Consider the following 20,589-nt stretch of genomic DNA (forward strand, 5'->3'; position numbering starts at 1 on the left):
TCCCAGGCAGGTTTTGTGCTAGACTTGAACCAAGACATTTACAGATTTTTGCATATTCCTGATGCCTAGTAAAAAATATTGCCTGAATACTGTTATGGAAAAAGTATCAAGATATTAATTTTAGTTCATATTACTCACTAGTATGAATAAAATAAAAATATACATGATAGCCACTTACCACTTCAAGATGGTAGAGGACAGCAGAAACCTCCTGGACCCTCTTCACAACTTTTACTGGAGCATCTGCGTCCTCTGCCTTCCCTGCCATCTCTTTGTACAGAGCCATCTGCCAGCGCATGGAGGGATTGTCCACCTTTTCAACACAGATCCAGTGATTTTGGATGAATCTGAACTTAATACTCAATAAGGTGATTTGATGATTGTACCTTTCCCTGAAGATGGAGATTGTTCTGCAGAAACTCTCTTACTTCCTCATCAGTGTCCCTCTACAAAATACATACAGACATAGTGAACTGAAAATATATGATTGTCACTTAATATTGTAAAACAGAGATAAAGTAAGCATAACATTAAAGGGCCTGTACCTGATTTAGAACTTTAGTTGTTACTGTTAACCTTGCTCTGCAACACTGAATCATCTGTCTGTAATAGCGTCAGGCAGTTATTTTCCCATGATTTTTGATGAACAACCTGATTAGACAAAAACTGGTGTCCCTGTCGCAAGCTTCTCTTTTAGTTATTGCCCAACAAAGTGATTTAGAAAACCCATAGGTTATGACAAAATAAGGTCATCTACCTTGACCAGAGCATCAAATACAGGTCCTTTATTGTTATAGATATGTTAGTTAAATCTACCAGTGAGTATCGTATCTTGGCCAGGTTAATAAGCTCCTGGTCAGCGGGGGAGCACATGTTAAGTCCAATGGGCAGCATCTTTTTCAGAGCAGCCACAATGAGAGAGGTCTGTACGGAGTAGCGATCTCCACGCTTCTTCTTCTTGGTTCGTTCTGCATCTGAGCCTCCCCCCTGAAATACAGAGAGATGATCTACAGAGCATTCAAACTTCCTCATAATGTGTCAAAGAGGTGACCAAGATCAGCTGTTTTTTAAATTCCTTTTGGACAGTCTTGGACAAATGTGAAGCACTTTATGCATCAAGCAATAAAGAATACCATATTACAAAACCCTTCAAAACCAGGATAACAAATTAACGTGGAAAAAACAAAATATCATAATTGCTGTTGATCCACTGAGAGACCGCACCTTTAACCTGAGGTTCTTGATACAGTAGACTTCTACCTCACTGCCATGGTTTGAGGTTGTTACAGGTAAGGGCCATGTTATAAGGAAACAATACAGGATACAGCTAATTTGAGGAAGGAACAGGGTAAATTAAACCATACCCATGCAAAACAAAGGTCTTCTTACAAAGAAGACATATACAGAGCAAATCACTGAAGCAAATTGTATAAGGTCAATACATTTGGGTTAGGTTGTCAGTTAGGTAGTGATAAATAACAACTTAAGCATTAGCTGCATTATTTGTAAATAATGAGGCTGTTATTTGCACACACACTTAAGTATATTTACTTTGAGTCCTCCTGCTGTCTGCTCTTTCTAGAGTCCTCCAAAATTAGCATAAATCATACACATTTCATACAGTATATTTAGTTTAGTTAATACAAGCTGTAACTTTAGATCCAACATATTTAATGCAAATAAATCAAATCAAAGTACTTTAAATACTGTAAACAAAACAAAAAATAATGTAAATTAGATGTAAAATTATGAATTTCTGGAATAATTATGTATTGGTAGCATAGCAAAATGAAAGTGAAAATAAAATGTGTGCAAGAGGAATGCCTTTAAATCTTCACATGAGCTGCTTACTCAGTGCATGTGTGTTACTGAACACGAGTAAAGAAAAAACAGGGGACATTTAGTGGATCACTTTGTGTAACGACATATTAATATGTTGGTTAGAATTGGGTCATTAAGCACATTTGTGTGGAAGAGGTAAGTTAGCAAATGTTACCTTATATTTGACTGTTAGTGGGTATGTTTATCAGGATCTATTAAGGAAACTAAACCATGTTATGCCATGGCATTTCCAGGGAGGAAAGAAGAAAGAGCACAGAGAAGACTAACATCACCCCCTAATGGCAAAAAGCTGCATTACAAAAGCTACATGTCATCCATCCTTGAAAAAATAAACAAGACATTTTGAAAGACTGTCTCAGCTATGTTGAAAAAAGAGCAAACTCAGAGTGTCTGGGCGATGGCACAGTGCTCATGGCAGCATTTGGTCCGGCCTGAGCCCAGTGCCATGAGCCCAGCTTTAGCTGAGTACTTTCATCAAGCGCCTCCAGACTCCCCCCCTCACACACTGGCAGGACAGAGGAGCGACCACAGGGGGCAGCATCCTGTCCAACTGTCCCTGAACTACAGTGCAGTCTATTTGTGTCTGGGCATGTTGAGTGTAGTAGTGATCAGAGTATTACATGATAGTGTGACTCTAATGCCAATGTAAGTGGATACAAACTGACTATGTTACTTCTCTGAAGTAAGGCTTGAAAGGATTTTATCTTCTATTTATATCTAAGAATAACACTGTATCTATAGCAATAACACATTCTTAACAAGGCTTAGACCTACTCATGGATTGAAATGTCTTCATGGCTAAGAAGGGCTACAGCTGCAAATACAAAGCAGTATGAAGAGCACTATTATTATCTTCAGTCATGCCTTCATCATGTGACCATGAGTTATATGTAATATATGGATCAGATGTGCCAGTGTGCTGGAGAGGTTGATGAAAAGCTCCCCCACAGTGAGGTGCCATGCGATCAGCACAGCGGACGTGCAGAAACAAAGTCTAACCTCTGAGTCCCCGCCCTGGAAACCCAACAGAGACGGACAAGAGGCAGCCAGAGAAAACATAATGTTAACACCCACTTCTTCATCACGTTAAGGCCCAAATATCAAACATATGGACACAAAGCTGAAAATATTGTTTCTGATAATACACAAAAGACGCACGTTACTTCATAAATATAAGAGATGTCATAACAAAAAAACTGGCCAATAGCTGCTTATATATTGCATATTAAATATGTGAAGCAATGCATTACCACCATATTTCTATAAAAGACCCTCGATTGACTCACCTTGCTCATTTTGCTCTTGCTGTCAGCTGTCAGAAAAGACATGTTGTTGATCTCATTCATCACCACAAAGTTCTGTTCTTCTCTCTTAAAGTTCTGCAGGTAGATCAAAAGACATTAAAATATGCAGATACTATATACATTACTTGTGTATTGTGCTTTATTAAAACATACATGAGATTTAGACCAGAAAATGAAGACTTCTCCGACCATTCGGAAAAGTTCCTCTGCATCTGGGTCTGGACAAGTCAGCCACCTTGCTCTGAAGCAAAAATATAACAAGGGTTTAAGCCATTATACTGCCAGAACCACTGCCAGTAAACAAATGATGTGTCCTCGTTCATTTTAGATCACCTGTTGTTGTCCACATATCGGATAAGCAGAGGGTACAGTGCATACAGATCTCTACAAAGGACAGCAAACTCATCACGTATGGTGCCATCTTCCTCGTCTCCCTCTGACTTGCCCTCCATTCTCAAATGGTCTTCCTCAGCCACTACTTTCGATGTGCGTTTCTTAAGTTTTTCCATTGTTGGGATAAAGTGGGATTTGAGCATTTCTGGCTTTGCTCTGCTCACAATTGGCTGTGAAAACACTAAAACATAACAATTATGTATCCACTTAATCACTGAATTTGTATTTTTCTGTATTTTAGTAGTGCTGAACTAGTGTTTACCAGCCAGTCTCTTCATCCATGAGGCTTCATCAATACCCAAATTATTAACTACAATTTTCATGATGCTTCCCAACAGCTGATTTAGGTGTTCTGAAGTGACGTCAGTGCAGACTCGCCCCTCCATCTCAGGGAGGTTTTCGGGGCCCCTTTCCCACCAGCGCGGCAAGTAATTACACAACATGGGTAATGTGATTTCAATAACATGAGGCATCTCAGTGTATCGTGCACCTGACTCTGCCAAGTCCCCAATCTCTTTCAACAGGATGTCAAGTTCTGGGATGTCCGGGCATAACTCTTGAACTTCATTAGGCAATCCCAAAACTGTATGAAGCAAACATTTGGTAATTTTCCAACATATATCAGATATCCCATTTGAGTGTGAATGTGTGTGAATGTTACTTACTGGCTCTCTCTCTAGGTGTTTTCGTCGTGTAGACGGAGAATGCATTGAATTCATTGAGGTGTGGCTCTAAGTAGGCCACAGGCATAGCTGCCGCGAGATGAGCCAGGCACTCGCCAAGAGCGGGCCGCTGTCTGTACACAAAATATAATAATTAAATACTGAATAATAATGTGTTATAAATGTAATAAGAAAACTAAAATAACCTAAACTCACATGCAGATATGTATTGCTCAGAAATGAACTCTTAACTTTACATACATTTACAATTTCACCTTCACCTCAACACTACTGTACTACATAACCTTGTGTACCTTACCTCTCAACATGAGGATTCTTCACAGTCCCCAAAGAGTAAATGCTGCACATAATGCGGTAACATGACATCTGCAGATCATCCACTGAAAACAACAAAGTATGTTAAATCCAATTTAGTGCCCTTTTTTGTCTGAATGTCATTATTTAGTGAACTTACAGATAACATCATCCCCAAATCCATGCTGAGCAATGTGATCGAACAAAGACGTAAGGACTGGCAGTAGGGCAATGGTGGTGTAGTTGATATTCTGAGACACACCTTTCACTTGCTTCAAAGTATAAAAATACAATATAAGCTATTGGCATTGTGTATCGGTTTAAAATAGAAGAAAGTTCACTCTTAATCATTTGACTTACCTGGTTGCCTTTGGATACTTTGCCGAGTTTTAAATTCTCTACCATTTTTTCAATGTCGTCAGCTGCACTCTCAAAGAATGACCGCAATCCTGCCTTTACAATCTCTGGCCCTGACTTCATTACAGTCCTAAAAATTAAATATTAAAATAATCATATATATATATATATATATATATATATATATATATATATATATATATATATATATATATATATATATATATATATATATATATATATATATGGTAAAAGAGCATTATTACCTTGCATCCAGGGACCGTGCCAGAATGTGAAGACAGTTGACAATAGCAGAGGCATCAGTGCCTGTTTGGTCAAATAAAGGTTTGGTGAAATCTCACTGGCAGCTGTCAAAGCTAACATAAAATGTAAACATATCTTACCAAAGAGAGACACTCTGTGTCTCACAAGAGCAGCCATCTTACAGAAAATACTGTAATTAAAAACAAGTTGACAATTAAATACTTCTCTTGAAGATTAGTTTAACAGTTTAAAGATAAACTCATTTATTACCTTGCAATCATTTCCTTTTCCTTGTTTGATGAGTGTCCACCACTGCCGAGCACTTTTGCAGGTGTAGACAGGAAGTACAGGCAGTGGTTTTTGAAATATTGGTTGATCAAAGGCATCAAGATCTATTATGAAGCAACAACAGACTTGGTAATTCAAAACAAACTACTGTGTCTTCATGTGATACCTTACTTGAAATAAAATATCAGCTATACCTTGGCAAAGAACTTTATTTCTTGTTCATGAGGAGACTTCTCCACACGTCCACTACTCACAACGGCCTCTGAATAATGGTTTTGGAAAAAAAACAAAAACATAAAACAACTTAATAATTAATATGAATGCTACAACAGTGACTTTACCAAGGTGAGCAATGAATTCTTGCGCTATCTCCATCCATTTTAGGAGCTTTTGTAGGAACCCATAAGCAAATCTCTTCTCAATAGAGGAAATGTCAGACTCCATGTCTTTCAGCCCCCTGGAATATATAACATCACAATGGTATGTTTTTGGTACAACCAAGAATGAAGAATTTCAAAGAAGTAACTGGTCTGACCTTGTGACAGCATATCCATTGAGCTGCAGAAACTTGAGCAGCTCGTAGGCCTTTTCTCTGTCTCGAGCTTTTTCCTTTGCAGTTAAAGTGTCATAGGGCACTAGCAGAGGATGAGTACCACCTCCTACACAACACACTCAAGTCAAAACAAACTTTGCCAATTGTTTGTTTCACAGTTTTTCACAGAGGCTTTCACCATACCCTTGGACTGTAGTTCCAGTTTCTTTTTCCGACCCCAAGTGTTATGATAGTTTTCTGCCAGCTGCTCTGCCATAGACTGAATAGACAATGGTAAATATTTGTATAGCTATAGGTTTAACTGAAATTCTAAAATATTTTTAAAAGTTTTTTCATACCTGAAGATCTCTTGAGAGAGCCATATGTGTGATATCAATGGGCTGTGGGCTATAACCGTGGCTTGGGTCATAGGTTGCCTACAAGAGATAATGTATGCAATTTATCTGTATCACAAATTGATAATTTAGTAAAAGCTTAACCAGTGAACACTGAGCTGTACCTGTGCAGTCTGGGAGATCTTTCGAGATGCTGCCTTCTTTTTCTCTGACTCTTCTTCCTCCCTGGCTTTGTCAATGGTCCACTCCCATGCAAGCATGGCTTTTATGGACTCCTTAATTGGCCAGCGGTAGATCTCTTTGTCCTAGTAATTGTCAAATATTCAGGATGATTGAAAATATTTGCAGATAAAAAACAAAATGTTAGTTGTTTTTTTTAACCTTTTCTGAGAATGTTTTGTATGGTCTAAGCATGGGGTGAGTCTTTGCATTTTCATCCAACACCTCTCCATATGACCAGTTATTCTGAATCTGCAGAATAGAAAGATACAACATAGTTCTGAATCATAACTCAAATAACATCACCTGTTATGTAATGCCATACCTTTTCGAAGGCCCATTTGTCATGTGTATACTCAGCATACTTGTTGATAAAGCCATCCAGACGCTCTGGGATAATAGTGCTGTATTGAAGAACACATCATCTTAATACAGAAGTAATCAAAGAAATAAGGACAAAGTAAAGTACATTTCAGAAATCTAGTCTCACTTTGTGGTCTCCACAGGTTTTGGATCAAAGTTTCCCTCTGCATCAACTGAGGCTTTTTTCTCTGTTTTAGAGGAGTAGCTCGCATCAACGTAGTCTGGAGGAATGGCTCCTGCTATAGCGCATATGCACGGCATTGAAATCTTGAAAATCTCAGCGTCAAATTTCTAAATGAGCAAAAAAGGACATGTTAAATTAATTATGATGATATGATTTTAAAATGATTGATATCTCTTACCTTATGCTCCAAGGACTCAAAAATGCCCCAGAAGAGTTTGCGGGTCAAATGAAGCTCCTCCTCTGAAGCCACTCCAAAGTTTGCCCAGCCATTAGGGAGGCAGTAGTATTTCCAACAGCGCTCATAGTGATTGGTCAAGAGCTACATAAAACATAACAGCAATGAAGTTTTTGTACTCTGTTAGTTAAAAAATATAAATATTGCCCGTATTTCTTACCTTAAGTGGCATTTTTGCATATTCATTCAGTATAGGTACATCAAAAACAAGTCGCCTGAGAAGATGTTGTAGCATTGAAGGACGAAGATGCCTAAAATGCAAAATTATTTGTCAATATAAAGTCCATTTGAAGCCAGTGCACAATCAAAGATTGCTGTATCTATACTAACTTGCACAATGCCATGAGACACTCTTCGATGATGTCTCTTTGGGCCTTTGTGAAAGCTCGGCCGCGGGACAGGCGGTAAATTGTATGCAACATGGAGTCGATCATGATGGCTCTGTGGTCACTGCCAGCAAAGAGGGGGGCACATTTGGTGATGAGGGGCAATACTGCAGAACAAAGGTACCGGTTTAACGCCAAGGCCATCTCTGTTGTGCTAAAGGCAGCCTATGAGAAAAAAATAGCAAGATTAATAGGTTAATTTGTGCAAAATTGTCATTGGAATGATATAATATACATATTGTCTAATAAATTATTGTTTGAACATATGCAAGAACATTGAGTATATTCTCTAAGATAAAAAAACTGCTTCAAAAAAAGTTTAAATTAGCATTGTCCTTTATCAAACAGTTACTGTAATATAAGTATTTCCACTTTGTTATTTCCATTCATCCATCCATTTTCTTCCGCTTATCCGGGCTGGGTTGCGGGGGGAGCAGCCTCAGCAGGGACTCCCAGACTTCCTTCATCCCAGACACTTCCTTCAGCTCCTCCAGGGGGGACCCTAAGGTGTTCCCAAGCCAACCGAGAGACACAGTCCCTCCAGCATGTCCTGGGTCTTCCTCAGGGCCTCCTTCCAGCCCGTGGAAATTTGTTATTTCCATCTTGGTAATTAGTAGAACTCTCACCCATCCTAATCATAATACATGGTTCATTTGTATACTGAAGACTTACCGTGTCTAGGGAGGCTGCCGCTCTCATGTCAGGTAAAAAGCCCACTTCAAGAACATGGAGCAGAAAATCCTGATTGTCAATGCCATACACTCTGTCCAAGAAGAGCACCATTGGAGCCTTGTGGTCTGGGACAAAACTGGCTGACATCTTCGGCTCAATTATACTATTATCTAAAAACAGAACAGTATTTAAATGTAGAGATAATAACATACTATCCCAAATTCTAAATATTTTTTGCAGTAGTACTCAATTAAGTTAAAGTAGTTACCTTTTCCAAAAGTAGGAATCTGAACAGGCAGGCTGATGACCCCAACAAGATCTTCAATGGGCACCAAAGACCTGAGGATGGCTCTGATTCGGAGAGCCTCACCTTTTCCAGCCTGAATTAACTGTTGAATATAATTAATATTTCTGTGAACAACTCTTAGTCAACTTTTTGGCACAAAGATACTGTTTGACATACATGCATCTCGGGAGCACAGCGCCCCAGCAAGTCAATGAGGGCAGAGTAGAAAGACATGATGGCATTCCCAAGGTGTACTCTATTCTCCTCATGCTGCTCCTCTCCACCAAACCTACCATAATCAATAAGCAATCAGTTGTGTGCGAGCTGGAAATTACACAAATAATCTCTTAAAAAAAAAGCTCTTACATTGGAAAGCGCCTATCTTTCTTAACAGATGGCCCATCTCTAGCAGGATCCTCTGATATTTTTATTGCTTCTTCAATTGCAGCCAATAAACCGTTACCACCTTCACCTCTTAGGGCAGGACCAAAGCATTCAGGTCTTCGAATTAGCAGACGCACAACAACATTTGCATTTTCCTCTACGCTTTCCCCTAAAAACACACAATTTAGTTATTTTTTCCACGTAAGATTTAACATTTATTTCGCATAATAATGTGTGGTTGTATATAACTGTATGTAAAAACAAACCATTGACAAAGACAGCAAAGCGGAGAAAGTCCAGGTATTTCTCTCCACCACAAGGATTCCAGCCAATATCTGGGTAACCTTTAGCCAGTAGCATTGGGCAGCTCTGAAGTCCACATCCAGCCAGATACTTTACCACCTGGGAAAAGATGAGAAATAATGATTGGAACAAGGATATTAAACTAAACTCATAATTAATTTTTATTGCCTTTTATTTTTACCATTTCTAAATCTTGTTCTTGCAACGCCAAAGCTAGCTCATTATTATCAATGCAAGAAGCAGCAGCAACGTCCAAGGGAGTTGATCCTCTCATTCCTACCACGAATGTTTTATTTTTAGTACATACAACTACAAGCCATAGAGCATTACACAAAATACTAACTAATTACACTCACCCAGACCAATGCCACTGTTTTGTAAAAGATAGCTAAGGTGATCAAACATGGATCTCTGGTTTTGACGACTGATGCGACAAAAATAACAAAGAAAGCGACAACAATTTGTCACCACTCGAGGAAATCTGATCTCCTGTAGGCAGAAATGTATAATTTAATATTCAGATGGATAGCGCAATCACAGAAAACCTGTTCACAATTGTGTGAATATTAAAACAGAACCTTTGAGTCTCCGCCACCAAGCACATTCACCATGACCTCCATCACAGTTTCATGCATGCCCAAAGCTCGCATCAGGTTTGGATGTTGATAGAAGACTTTGTTACTCATGATGTTCCTATGTGTAAAAAATAATCAGTTATAATAACACACTATCATATATATTGTAAAGTAAGTAGTAGTGGGCGATATTGAATAAAATGATTCTTCTCTTGATAACAATAACCACAGTCCAAAAGGAATATGCTAAAATATGGCTGTAAAAGTTTTGCACAAACACAAGCTGAGAAATATTATAAAAGTAAGAAAATCTCTCTCTCTCTCTCTCTCTCTTTCTCTCTCTCTCTCTCTCTCTCTCTATATATATATATATATTCCTCAAAAGCAACAATTGCAATATTATCGAGTAGACATTTAGGGAAGTCACCACATTACAATTTAATCTTATGAACATCACAGTTGTATGATTATTCACAATTATTGACACCATGGCCAAAAGACAGTGAAATCTTTTGTTTTCTTTCATTCACTTTGTCTAGATCATTATTCGTAGAATCTGACATAATGTGACATAAACAGCCAGATAAAAAAGCATTTTACATTAGGTTGACTTTTTGACTACACATCAAATAGTAATATATTTCTTACATTTTCTCATAATTATTTCGTATTCATTCTGACCTGAATAATCCTAATTATCAGTTATTATTAACAAAATCATTTTGATATCCCTATGGCCCACTTCTAATTGTGAAAAGCCTTTACAAACCCAATGCTTTGAATCATTAGCCTCTCCTCTTCTGGACCCATCTGGACAATAAGCAAAGATCGTATCTGACCCAAACACTCCAGGAGGTCCATGGTGTCCTGGATTGACACTGCATTGATGGTGTAGGCTTTGGGCAGGGCACGCATCAGCTCCCCCAGTCCATCATACTGTCTGTGGAGGAGACTGAACATCATTCGCACAAGTTCTGGATTCTGGATAAATGACTCTTGGGCCCAATGGATCATAGTGTGTGAAATCAGTTCCTGTAGTGTGCCTGAGAAAAAATATATATAAACTTGTATAAGACCATGCAGAAAACAAATATATTACTGCAGATTTGAGACCCACTTGGCTTTTTGTCCTCTTGTGGCTCAGGGTCTTTCTCCTCTTTCTTTTCGCGAAGTTTTTTCACCCTTTCCACCAGACGAAACAGTCGACCTCTGAGTGATGTGTCCACTGCTTCCTCCTCTTCTTCCTCCTCAATGTGTACACCTAACACAGATATTAGAGTTATCACGATAAAATGGTTAGAAATAAAAACACTTTTTTGGACATTAAATAGTATTTTTTTACACAATAGTAGAAATTGTTCAAATAGTATCATGTGGGCTTATTCTAAGGTAGAGCTAAAAAAAAAATTCAGTATCAATACCTGTACAAATGAGTTTCTGGCTTTGACACTAAACTAGAAGTATCTGGGTATTTTTTTACAGGAGATTTTTAAAAATGTATTCTCAATCATTTATTTTAGATGACTCTTCTACTCTTCTTTGCAAAAATGAATATGAGAGGGGAATTTAAACTAACCACAATGAGCAAGAACAGCACGGTGGAAATTGCTCATCGCCTCTCGAACTTCATCTGGGACAGGGCAGTCCTCATCTTCAGAACAGTTTTTAAAATTCATCAGCATGTTAACCTATGTGCAAATCAATCATACATATTATAATAAAGAGTAATTAGTTTGAACTGTTGTGTGATATTATGTACATACCTGCTCTTGTGGTGGTGACCGAAATTCCCGGGTCTTGCGGGCGGTCTCGGCAGCGCTCATAGTAAATGCTTGCATGAGGTCATTGTAGCGCTGCCTCTGGTTGGACTGGATCTGACTCACAAACTGGTCAGAGAAGGCAATGATGGCCTCCACTCTGTGACGCAGCTCACAGTCACAGAAATACTGCAGGAGGGTACACATCTAAAACAATACAAAATTTATAGTATTGTGACACACTGCATACAGGACAGGGGTAGAGGAAGCATGATAACTACAACAATATAACTACAAATACAAGACCTAATCAACACAATCTTCAATATAAAGAAAGTAAATAATTTCTAAAATTAAAGACGCCCTATGTAGCTTTTTGGATGACAGGTCAGCTTGTGTCTTACGTTTCTGCTTTGTCTGAAATGGAGACAAGCAGGTGGGACCACCTGACAAAGTTACAGGTCAGACCAGTGAATAGGATAACAGTTAAACTGCACGTTTTAAGATATTTTGAGCAATAAAACATCCTTAAATGGATAATTGACAGATAAGTTTAATGACATACTATGGAACAATAATAATGAAACTACTTTATACCACTGACACAATAACCCTAAAGCAGGATTATTCTAGTAATCCTTTTTGGAAATGAATGATATTTTAAGAATAACACAATCCAAACAATTAATGGGCTGTATTCAAACCCTTACAGAAGCCCTAACAGAAGATGGATTATGTATATTGTATTACCAGTAATACATGTATGAAGACTTTTCAAAGGTTTTCTGAATCATTTGCACATGTTTGAGTGATCTTGCAATCTCTCAGTACCATTTCAAACTCTCTTTTTGGTTATACAAGACCGCGTGTTTGGTGATACAAGACCACTGGATGCTGCTTGAGACATACCTGTAGTTTGACAGACTCTGGGAGCTTCATCTGAAAAAGTCCTTGTTCAAGATGCTCTAGTTTAGTTTCACTCTCTCCAGGTTTTGTCTCTTTCTCTGATTCTTCTGCCCCCTTCTCTCCATTTACTGGTTCTGTCTCCTCCACCACTGTGGGCACAGGCTCTGGTTCTTCTATGTCCTCCTCCTCTTCCTCCTCCTCCTCATACTCCCCCTCCTCTTCCTCACCCAATCCATCATCTTCATATTCTTCCTCTTCCTCCTCATAACTTTCTTGTGGAGTTTCTTTTATAGGTTTTGGAGGTGGTTCTTCTTCCTCTTTTGCCTTGTCCTCTACAGGTTCCTCCACTTTCTGACTACTAAAGACCACAGGTTCGAGCATCTTCAAAATATGTGTAACATCTTCATCATCAAAAACACCCATGATCAGTAGGGTGCTGATGAGCTTCAAAATAGGCACAAAATGAAACTCCACGCTGCCCCCTACAGGATCTCTCATGGCTTGACCTCCATCTTGCACAGCCTCCGTCAGCATGTTCAAAGCCTTATTTTTCAGTGTCTATTGAACGACAAGAACATGCATTATTATTACTGTTTAACCACTCAATTGAGTCACATTTTGTAATCAGACAACATTAGAAACCACAAACATTTGAATATGTTACAAATATAGTAATATAGAATAATGTTACCATAGAAAATTCCAACATTGGTATTAAAGGTTATGAGTGATAAACCAATACAAAATTAAGATAACTAGTAAGTACATTTTATGTATAAACATTGAATGTACTTACTGTACATACAAAGTATAAACATAAACATATTTATATACATGTGTAAAAGCTCTGTGTAAACTATCCAACTCTTAATAATAACATAAAAAAACAACTTGACCTCACCTCTAAAGGTATCACAGGGCTCAGGGTGTAAATGTCCTGATTTGTCCCCACAAAACTAACAGAGGAGAAATGCAGTTTGGGACGCAGGCATGTAGTAAGCCCCACTCCAGGAAGAGTATTTGCCTTGTCCAGATACAAGATGATACTGCGTGTTTCATCCGTCATAGGAACTATAAATTCTTTGTTCGTTCCCAATCTGTTCCTTTTGGCTGACTCTAGGTGCATGCTGATTAGTAAGTCATAAAAGCCACTTCTTATTGGTCCTGGGAGGTAGGTGTTTTCAATGGCGTAAAAGAGCTGAGATTCATCCACGTGGCTGCAGAGGGCATGGGCCACACGGTTGTTCCCCAAAGCACACACCGATCCATAGAGCTTCAGGGTGTGGTAATGGAACTTGAGCAAATCCATGCGCTCAGATAACTCCAGGATGTCAATGCACCTGAACACCAACAAACAGCACATAAAGTTACCATACAAGAACACTTAAAATAACAGTGAGATAGAGACAGATGTATTATTTTGTTCCCATAATCATTAACAATACATACAATATAAATCAGTGCAAGTGCAAGACAAAAAAGTGCATTTACTTCTCCAAAGTACAAACTCATCTCCAAACTATATGCTTTATTGACAGAGGATTGGTTGTAGGCATGACTGACTCTGTCTCAATTCAAATTAGATTACTTGCCCATCCCTAATGTAGATATACACACACTATCTACTGCCAAATTATGTATTTGTTTTTGCCCAGTTATCAACCATTAGATCATATTTGACATATCCAACCTGTTTTCTTCTGGGATATGAAGCGCCATCATTGTAAGGGGCTCTTGACACTGCACCATCCAGCCCATTCTCTCACTGGCCCTCTTTGTCTCAGGGGCCAGGAAGTGATTGGGCATGCGGCTCCAAATAACAGGGGTCAGCATCTGGATGTCCAACCGGGGCGGGCACTGGGGGACCGGATTCTTACGTTCACTCCGAAACATGGCAGCTGAGATTGGCATGATGTTCTGTAATGAAATCATAGACATTCAGGTATTTGGTAGAAAATAATTATTAAACACATTATTTAAATATTATATGCTGTACCTTGAGCTTTCCTAGATCGAACTGAATCATGTTTTGACTTGAAGGAAGAACAAAGCAGGCAGGGAACAGTTTTGTGTTTGGCTCCACCTAAAAAAGAAGGCACTTTGTTAAATCACAGACAAACCTTAACCTATACATTCAATAATTCATTTTAAGTAGAAGTTTTTTATAAAATCATATTTTGCTCCTACTTAAATCCATTGGTACATATAGACAGTTACTCTTACTTAGTAGTTCACCAATACAATGAAAACTGTTATAATATATGACCTGATAAAATGTGTTGATCTCTTTTCCATTGGCAGTGAAAGTCATGAGTCCAGTGTCCAAATCGACCAGACAGCCAATGATGAAGTCCTCTTGACTGACTCGGGCCTGCTGGGAGCTGCTAAACTCCCCTCCACACACCATGTAGCAGTTACTCCGTTTGATGCTAATTATAAATAATAAAAATATGTTAGTATTTATAAATTTAGAAACATTGACAAAATCAGGTGACACTCTTGATGTACCTGTCATGTATGTTTCCTTTATCGTCTCCTACAGTGACCGTCACATTTCTGACTTTGTTCAGATCAAAATGGGAGTCATACTGGTGATAGTCAGGTGTGATCCAGCCAACCCAAACGCCACTGAGTTCCTGGCCCGCAAACACTCGCACTGAATAGTAATACTGAAAAAGACAATGCAAGATAAATATATTTGATGGTAGTATTGAAAATGAAAGTGTTGATCTTACAGTGGTGGTGTTGAGGATGATGTCAACGTCGTCACGGTCATCTGGCACCACATCTTCCACAAGTCGAGGCATGGTGGGAACAACAGGAGGAGGAGTAATCAGTGCAGCTTTCTTTGCTTTGAAGAGGAATCTGTAAATATGAAAAAAACAACAGAATATTTAATTATTTGTTAGAATATGTACAGGGACGATCTTATTTTAGGGCAATTATGGATAGCCTTTTTCAACCATTTTCAGTTTGACTAGAGTTTCAACAAGATTATTCATGCTTAGAACTTTTTTCACTACACTTTTAGACTTTGATCACGAAGAAATATTAGAACCTTAAATCTATACATTTTATGGTTAAATCAAATGTGCAGAAAATCCAACTAGATAAAGAGTTTAGTGAAAGTAAAAGTATTACAGACAGAGTTTGACAGGTTGGAGACTGTTGCTGTCAAGTCTTCAATGTTTAATAGTTTTTAAAAAATTCTGATATTACAATACTGACCCTTTTTTCTTGCTTTTCTCAGTGGAAGCATCCTTCTCATTTTCACCATTTTTGATAGCAGGGGGTTCCTTGGGTACTGATGCCTCTTTTTTGTCTTCCTCTTGCTCTTTGCGTGAGGCTGACTTCTTGAGTATTTCAAAATCTGAATCTGGGTCCACCTCTACTACTTCGTCTTCTGGGATGGTCAAGGCTCGAGTGAGGAGTGTAGTACCAGCTGGGACTTTGAATGTCTCATGAAATTCAATGGGCATGCTCAGTCTGAAGAACAACAGGTCTGTATTGGCATTTTGAGATCCATATGTCTTGTGGGTCACTTTGAGACAAGGGGCTGTGTCCACTGTTCCATCCACTCTAGACACCTACAGAAAAATGGGGTACATTTCAAAATGTTCACAACTTCAAAGTGAATGTCCCAGAACTAAACATACTTCAATATGAGGATGGTCAGTTGGTACAGATATGTACTGGGGAAGGCTCTTGCTAAACCACATAGTAATGTCTCTTTTCATATTTATAGCAAAAGGTTCAAATCCTTCCTGCAGGCCACAAATGGTGAAGTACTTGAGACTGCTGACGTTCTGACCAAGGTTTATTCTGCCAACCTGGGACATGCCCAAACTGCACACTGGTATAAAGCCTGTGAAGGATAAAACAATGTGAATCAAATAGACACAAATGACTATAAGAACCTTCAGTATATAGACTTACCTTCTCCAATATCTATGTCCTTGAAGGCCATTTCTGAGCCTGAATCACTGATCAGCATCTCACCATTGAGGGTAAACATGATGTTCATTTCTGTGAGGTCTATCATGCAGCCAACTACATCACCTGACTGCCACTGACGACCAAAAGGCTCATTCCCCACATGCCACCGTTGAGCCTAAAAAAACACAGAAGTCATTTTACTCAGGTACATTTAATTACAAAATACTCAACAGTGTCTTTTGCTGCACCTTGAAACCATTGAAAACATACGCCAACTCATCTGCACCAAGTTCAGTGTCTGCACGAACACAAGGTCTAGCCCAGCCGACTCGCATCTCCCCAACAGTCATTGCCTCAAACTCAAAATACCACTTTCCCTGTGTGACAGCATAGGACTTCTCTGCTCTGAACACTCTGATCTTATCTCCACGAGTTGTTCCTGGTCCATGTCCGCCTGAAAAGATAAATAAAAATAATATATATTTAGGTCAATAATGTTTAAGTACAATGAGGTGCATTTTAAAACATGCACTTACTGCTTTCTTGGTCAGGGGGTTCAATGTTGTATCCATAACCAATCAGTGTGCGGACAGCTGCACAAACGGTGTCTCGGTTTGTCTTTTTTGTTTTTTCATCTAACAAATTGTATGGGACCAAGCGTGGATTGCGCTTATTCATAATATCCTGAAACAAGAAACAATAATAAGCTTATGTAATAAAATATGTAAAGCAAATATGAGTCAGACAGGGCATTGGAATATACCTGCACAATACTGTAAGTCCAGCCCTGGCGAACACGATCTCTGGCCCAAACGTTGTGCCCGTTTTCTGCCAGTCTCTCCACCAGTGTGTTCTGGTTGGGAGTCAGCTTCACATGATTCAGATCCAGTGGGGCAGGCTTATATCCATTACACTGTGTGTATCTAAAAATTGTAAAAATTCAGATTTGTTAACATTTGCTAGTGAGTAAAAAGCCATGATGAAAATGCCAGTTACGTTTTAGGGAGCTTCAGTCTTTTCAAATTCTCTTCAGCCTTTTCATCTCCCATTCCTACGTGGCAGCCTAAAGCCAGAAGAGTCCTAAAGAATATAAAACATTATTTGTATCTTTTGAAACATTGCTAAATATATAGCAATATTTATGACTGACTTCAGAGTCTCCCCGGACATGGCTAAGTTGTAGTTTTTCTCTGGTTCAGGCAGGCTTTGGAAGTCCACAAGGCAGGGGTGCATCTTCTTATTGTCATCACGGAACTTGAAAAGAAAATAATAATAATAATAATAAAGCAATTCTCCAACTATATCACATACGAAACACCTTTAAATAATGCCCTCAATGAAAATCTCACTCACTGATCCATAGGTCCATCCTTGCTCAATTCGAGTTACAGCCCATAACTCATGACTATTTTCTGCTAGCTTTTCTCGAATGCGCTCCAAATGAGGAGGAAGAACAATCTAAAAAACATTTTATTAGCACAAGCAAAAGCTGATTTAAGTTTGTACTTGATATTGGATTCAAAGTAAGCTTGTTACCTGAATAGTGTCCACAGGGCACGGTGTAAAGGCTGTATGTGACAGAGACACTGTGGGACCCAGCAGGTTGCGGACGCCATCAAAATCATGTTTATACTCTTTGATGGGCTCAATCCTCAAACGATCCCTTGGCAGTACTGCCTCGTAGCATGGAGCATACCCCGGAGGAGGAAGGAACTTGAAATCTCCATGACGACCTCCAAGGAGGAATCGAAACCTTAGAAAGAGGAAAAAGTCATTAGAGGTTTGTGATAGGTTTAAATCAATTTATCATATTATCTTACTTGACTCCAGCTGAAAAACTGACAACTGGGAAAAACAGGCCATCCAGGTTGAAATTTTCAAACATGCCCTGAACTGGATGTCCATTGATTCGAAAGGAGATGCTGGGAACACTCAAATCAAGACAGCAACTGACCACGTCCTCTGCAGTGAGAACATGCTGATTGGGCGTGGCCACATGACGGGCAACACGGCCTGAGAAACACAGAATTAACAATTTAAACATCTTTATTTTTGTACAAACCAGTTGAATGTTATTGACCTGTATTCCAATATGTTACAAAAAAAGACTGTACATATTTAACGTGTATGTTTGCCTTACCAGACCATAGATGAAGTCCATCAAAGGCGTAGGAGTAGAGATCATCTCCGACCCCATTGGCCCCCCAACCCTCCCCTCCTCCGGGGTATGGACTGTAGCCTTCGGTCAGAGCCCAGCCCACGCGTAGGTGATAGGGCTGAGCTGTGAGGAACGGCTCCACATGGTCCACCATAACCTCGAAATACCACTTCTTATACTGAGTTGAACCTTCACAAGTCCCAAGGAAAATATTGGGTCTCATACTAAGACACAAGAAAAATGAATAGTTAAGTACAGATAACTAGAGTAAGATTCAAAATTTGTATTGCATTATCAAAGAAAATAACAGAAGTATGTTTAGAGCAACAAACACTGCATAGTTTTGGTGATTAATCAGATAATCCAATAATTAGATATAATTTTACAAAGGAATTTAAAATAACTTAATTCATAACATTTGTTTTTCTCTTTGCCATCATGGTTTGCCTTGCCTTGCATAAAGAAATCAGATTACTCAGATCAGATGTAACGGTTTACATGACATTTCAATAATCTGATAACTCCAGAAAACAGGTAATGATCAGATATATGGTGTGTATTTAAACATAGCCAAGTTGTTTTTAGTTTATTCTATTATAAACACTAAATATTTCAAATGACTAACCTCGTTACATAGTTGATAATGTTGGTTTGTAGAAGCAGGTCTCGTCCAGGAAGTAAATTCTCTGTGATGAGATTCTGGTTTGATCTCACAGCAACACCATTGCACACACACAGTGAACAGAGCACATCCAAAACCTAGTAACCGAAAACATTTAGGGAAAGGTTATGTCCTTATGGTCATTATGACAATTAAAAATACACCAATCTATAGGGTAATAGTATCCTTCCTACCTTATGATTGCGTCCATGTTTATCCAAAAGGGAGATGATGGATTTTATGTGGTTTTCTTGGATAATATTCAGCACCTCTGGACTCTCAATGAGGACACAGTATAATACTTCTAGAATTCCTGTGAAATTTAATAGAAAGCAGATATTACACTTGCTTACAAACACATTATTTTGTAATAAAAGATCACAATACAAAAAATTTTTTTTCAGTAATTCTTTTTTTTACCTGATGATGCTTCAAGCCTGTCCAGTTTACTGACCAGCCAGTCCAGGTTATCACAGAAGAGGGCACAATTGGCACGGTTACCTCTGATGAGAGATGCTGTGTAAAATGTAAACAAAGATTATGGCATGAAGAGCAAAGTGTTCCAATAAAGAAAGAGTTTGGAAAACCTACCTAATAATTCGTACAACAAATTAACAATTTCTTTCCAAGATTCAGCAGCTTCTTCCCCAGCGTACTCGGAGAAGTGAGCTGCAGTGTTGTAGACATTTAGTCGATCAACACAGTCAAGCACAAGTGTGATCATTCCCTATGGGAAAACAAACAACCACATAATATAAATTCAATTAGTAATATGCACGATATTTTAGTAGGCACACTGACCTCCTCTTGGAAGAGATTTTGCCTGTTTTTAAGTGAACGAAGCTTAAATTGTTTCTCTTCATGCTCCAGCTCCTCCTCAGGTGGTCGGAAATAGAAGATGAGATCTTGTAGGGAGAGCACCACAGTGTCCATGGGCAGTGACGATGGATTAGCTGACTTGTTTTTCCCACTAAGAGCATCCAGGCCTCTGTTGTTTTGATATAGTAGTGGTATTTAGAGGGATTTTCATTTTAAATGAAAATAAATACAAATGTAAATGTGATTAACAGTTACTTGATGAACTGGCTGAAGAGCCCTGTTGTGCTGTAAATCATTCGGGCTGCTTGTGACTCCTCTGTTTGAGACCGAGCTACTGTTAGTGCATCATCCATGTGGCCCTCTTTGTGAAGAATAGCCTTTGGAAAACCAGAGATTAAAAAGGAAACAATGCAAATGGGGTAATTTATATTT

The 20,589-nt window shown here is 38.7% G+C and overlaps 1 protein-coding gene across 1 annotated transcript in view; it reads right to left on the bottom strand.

Moving 5' to 3' along the window:
* LOC110158641 (ryanodine receptor 1-like) overlaps window positions 1–20,589 on the bottom strand; it is a 41,164-nt gene that overhangs the window by 15,646 nt on the left and 4,929 nt on the right. The window contains exons 12-76 of the mRNA XM_055148490.1: window positions 20,413–20,534; window positions 20,140–20,326; window positions 19,930–20,065; window positions 19,759–19,854; window positions 19,533–19,651; window positions 19,303–19,436; window positions 18,660–18,901; window positions 18,340–18,532; window positions 18,056–18,272; window positions 17,873–17,977; window positions 17,670–17,773; window positions 17,516–17,599; window positions 17,283–17,442; window positions 17,059–17,203; window positions 16,768–16,973; window positions 16,520–16,694; window positions 16,240–16,448; window positions 15,812–16,170; window positions 15,319–15,448; window positions 15,092–15,252; window positions 14,850–15,012; window positions 14,580–14,666; window positions 14,274–14,500; window positions 13,485–13,923; window positions 12,940–13,141; window positions 12,743–12,837; window positions 12,587–12,697; window positions 11,684–11,884; window positions 11,497–11,608; window positions 11,038–11,181; window positions 10,690–10,963; window positions 9,924–10,038; window positions 9,702–9,834; window positions 9,527–9,621; window positions 9,309–9,444; window positions 9,025–9,211; window positions 8,836–8,947; window positions 8,641–8,761; window positions 8,373–8,542; window positions 7,645–7,865; window positions 7,475–7,565; window positions 7,258–7,398; window positions 7,023–7,186; window positions 6,858–6,936; window positions 6,695–6,784; window positions 6,478–6,618; window positions 6,317–6,394; window positions 6,162–6,237; window positions 5,961–6,084; window positions 5,767–5,882; window positions 5,620–5,687; window positions 5,408–5,529; window positions 5,278–5,327; window positions 5,140–5,200; window positions 4,877–5,003; window positions 4,677–4,788; window positions 4,521–4,602; window positions 4,205–4,335; window positions 3,802–4,122; window positions 3,480–3,720; window positions 3,300–3,387; window positions 3,129–3,221; window positions 817–987; window positions 387–446; window positions 179–313 (exon numbers count right to left, since the gene is read on the bottom strand). Coding sequence (XP_055004465.1) covers window positions 179–313; window positions 387–446; window positions 817–987; window positions 3,129–3,221; window positions 3,300–3,387; window positions 3,480–3,720; window positions 3,802–4,122; window positions 4,205–4,335; window positions 4,521–4,602; window positions 4,677–4,788; window positions 4,877–5,003; window positions 5,140–5,200; window positions 5,278–5,327; window positions 5,408–5,529; window positions 5,620–5,687; window positions 5,767–5,882; window positions 5,961–6,084; window positions 6,162–6,237; window positions 6,317–6,394; window positions 6,478–6,618; window positions 6,695–6,784; window positions 6,858–6,936; window positions 7,023–7,186; window positions 7,258–7,398; window positions 7,475–7,565; window positions 7,645–7,865; window positions 8,373–8,542; window positions 8,641–8,761; window positions 8,836–8,947; window positions 9,025–9,211; window positions 9,309–9,444; window positions 9,527–9,621; window positions 9,702–9,834; window positions 9,924–10,038; window positions 10,690–10,963; window positions 11,038–11,181; window positions 11,497–11,608; window positions 11,684–11,884; window positions 12,587–12,697; window positions 12,743–12,837; window positions 12,940–13,141; window positions 13,485–13,923; window positions 14,274–14,500; window positions 14,580–14,666; window positions 14,850–15,012; window positions 15,092–15,252; window positions 15,319–15,448; window positions 15,812–16,170; window positions 16,240–16,448; window positions 16,520–16,694; window positions 16,768–16,973; window positions 17,059–17,203; window positions 17,283–17,442; window positions 17,516–17,599; window positions 17,670–17,773; window positions 17,873–17,977; window positions 18,056–18,272; window positions 18,340–18,532; window positions 18,660–18,901; window positions 19,303–19,436; window positions 19,533–19,651; window positions 19,759–19,854; window positions 19,930–20,065; window positions 20,140–20,326; window positions 20,413–20,534 — 9,591 coding nt within the window. The remainder of the gene's footprint in view (window positions 1–178; window positions 314–386; window positions 447–816; window positions 988–3,128; window positions 3,222–3,299; window positions 3,388–3,479; window positions 3,721–3,801; window positions 4,123–4,204; window positions 4,336–4,520; window positions 4,603–4,676; window positions 4,789–4,876; window positions 5,004–5,139; window positions 5,201–5,277; window positions 5,328–5,407; window positions 5,530–5,619; window positions 5,688–5,766; window positions 5,883–5,960; window positions 6,085–6,161; window positions 6,238–6,316; window positions 6,395–6,477; window positions 6,619–6,694; window positions 6,785–6,857; window positions 6,937–7,022; window positions 7,187–7,257; window positions 7,399–7,474; window positions 7,566–7,644; window positions 7,866–8,372; window positions 8,543–8,640; window positions 8,762–8,835; window positions 8,948–9,024; window positions 9,212–9,308; window positions 9,445–9,526; window positions 9,622–9,701; window positions 9,835–9,923; window positions 10,039–10,689; window positions 10,964–11,037; window positions 11,182–11,496; window positions 11,609–11,683; window positions 11,885–12,586; window positions 12,698–12,742; window positions 12,838–12,939; window positions 13,142–13,484; window positions 13,924–14,273; window positions 14,501–14,579; window positions 14,667–14,849; window positions 15,013–15,091; window positions 15,253–15,318; window positions 15,449–15,811; window positions 16,171–16,239; window positions 16,449–16,519; window positions 16,695–16,767; window positions 16,974–17,058; window positions 17,204–17,282; window positions 17,443–17,515; window positions 17,600–17,669; window positions 17,774–17,872; window positions 17,978–18,055; window positions 18,273–18,339; window positions 18,533–18,659; window positions 18,902–19,302; window positions 19,437–19,532; window positions 19,652–19,758; window positions 19,855–19,929; window positions 20,066–20,139; window positions 20,327–20,412; window positions 20,535–20,589) is intronic.

The sequence above is a fragment of the Boleophthalmus pectinirostris genome, unplaced genomic scaffold (assembly GCF_026225935.1).
Source record: "Boleophthalmus pectinirostris isolate CB_2022bp ecotype Guang Dong unplaced genomic scaffold, ASM2622593v1 HiC_scaffold_12, whole genome shotgun sequence".
NCBI lineage: Eukaryota > Metazoa > Chordata > Actinopteri > Gobiiformes > Gobiidae > Boleophthalmus > Boleophthalmus pectinirostris.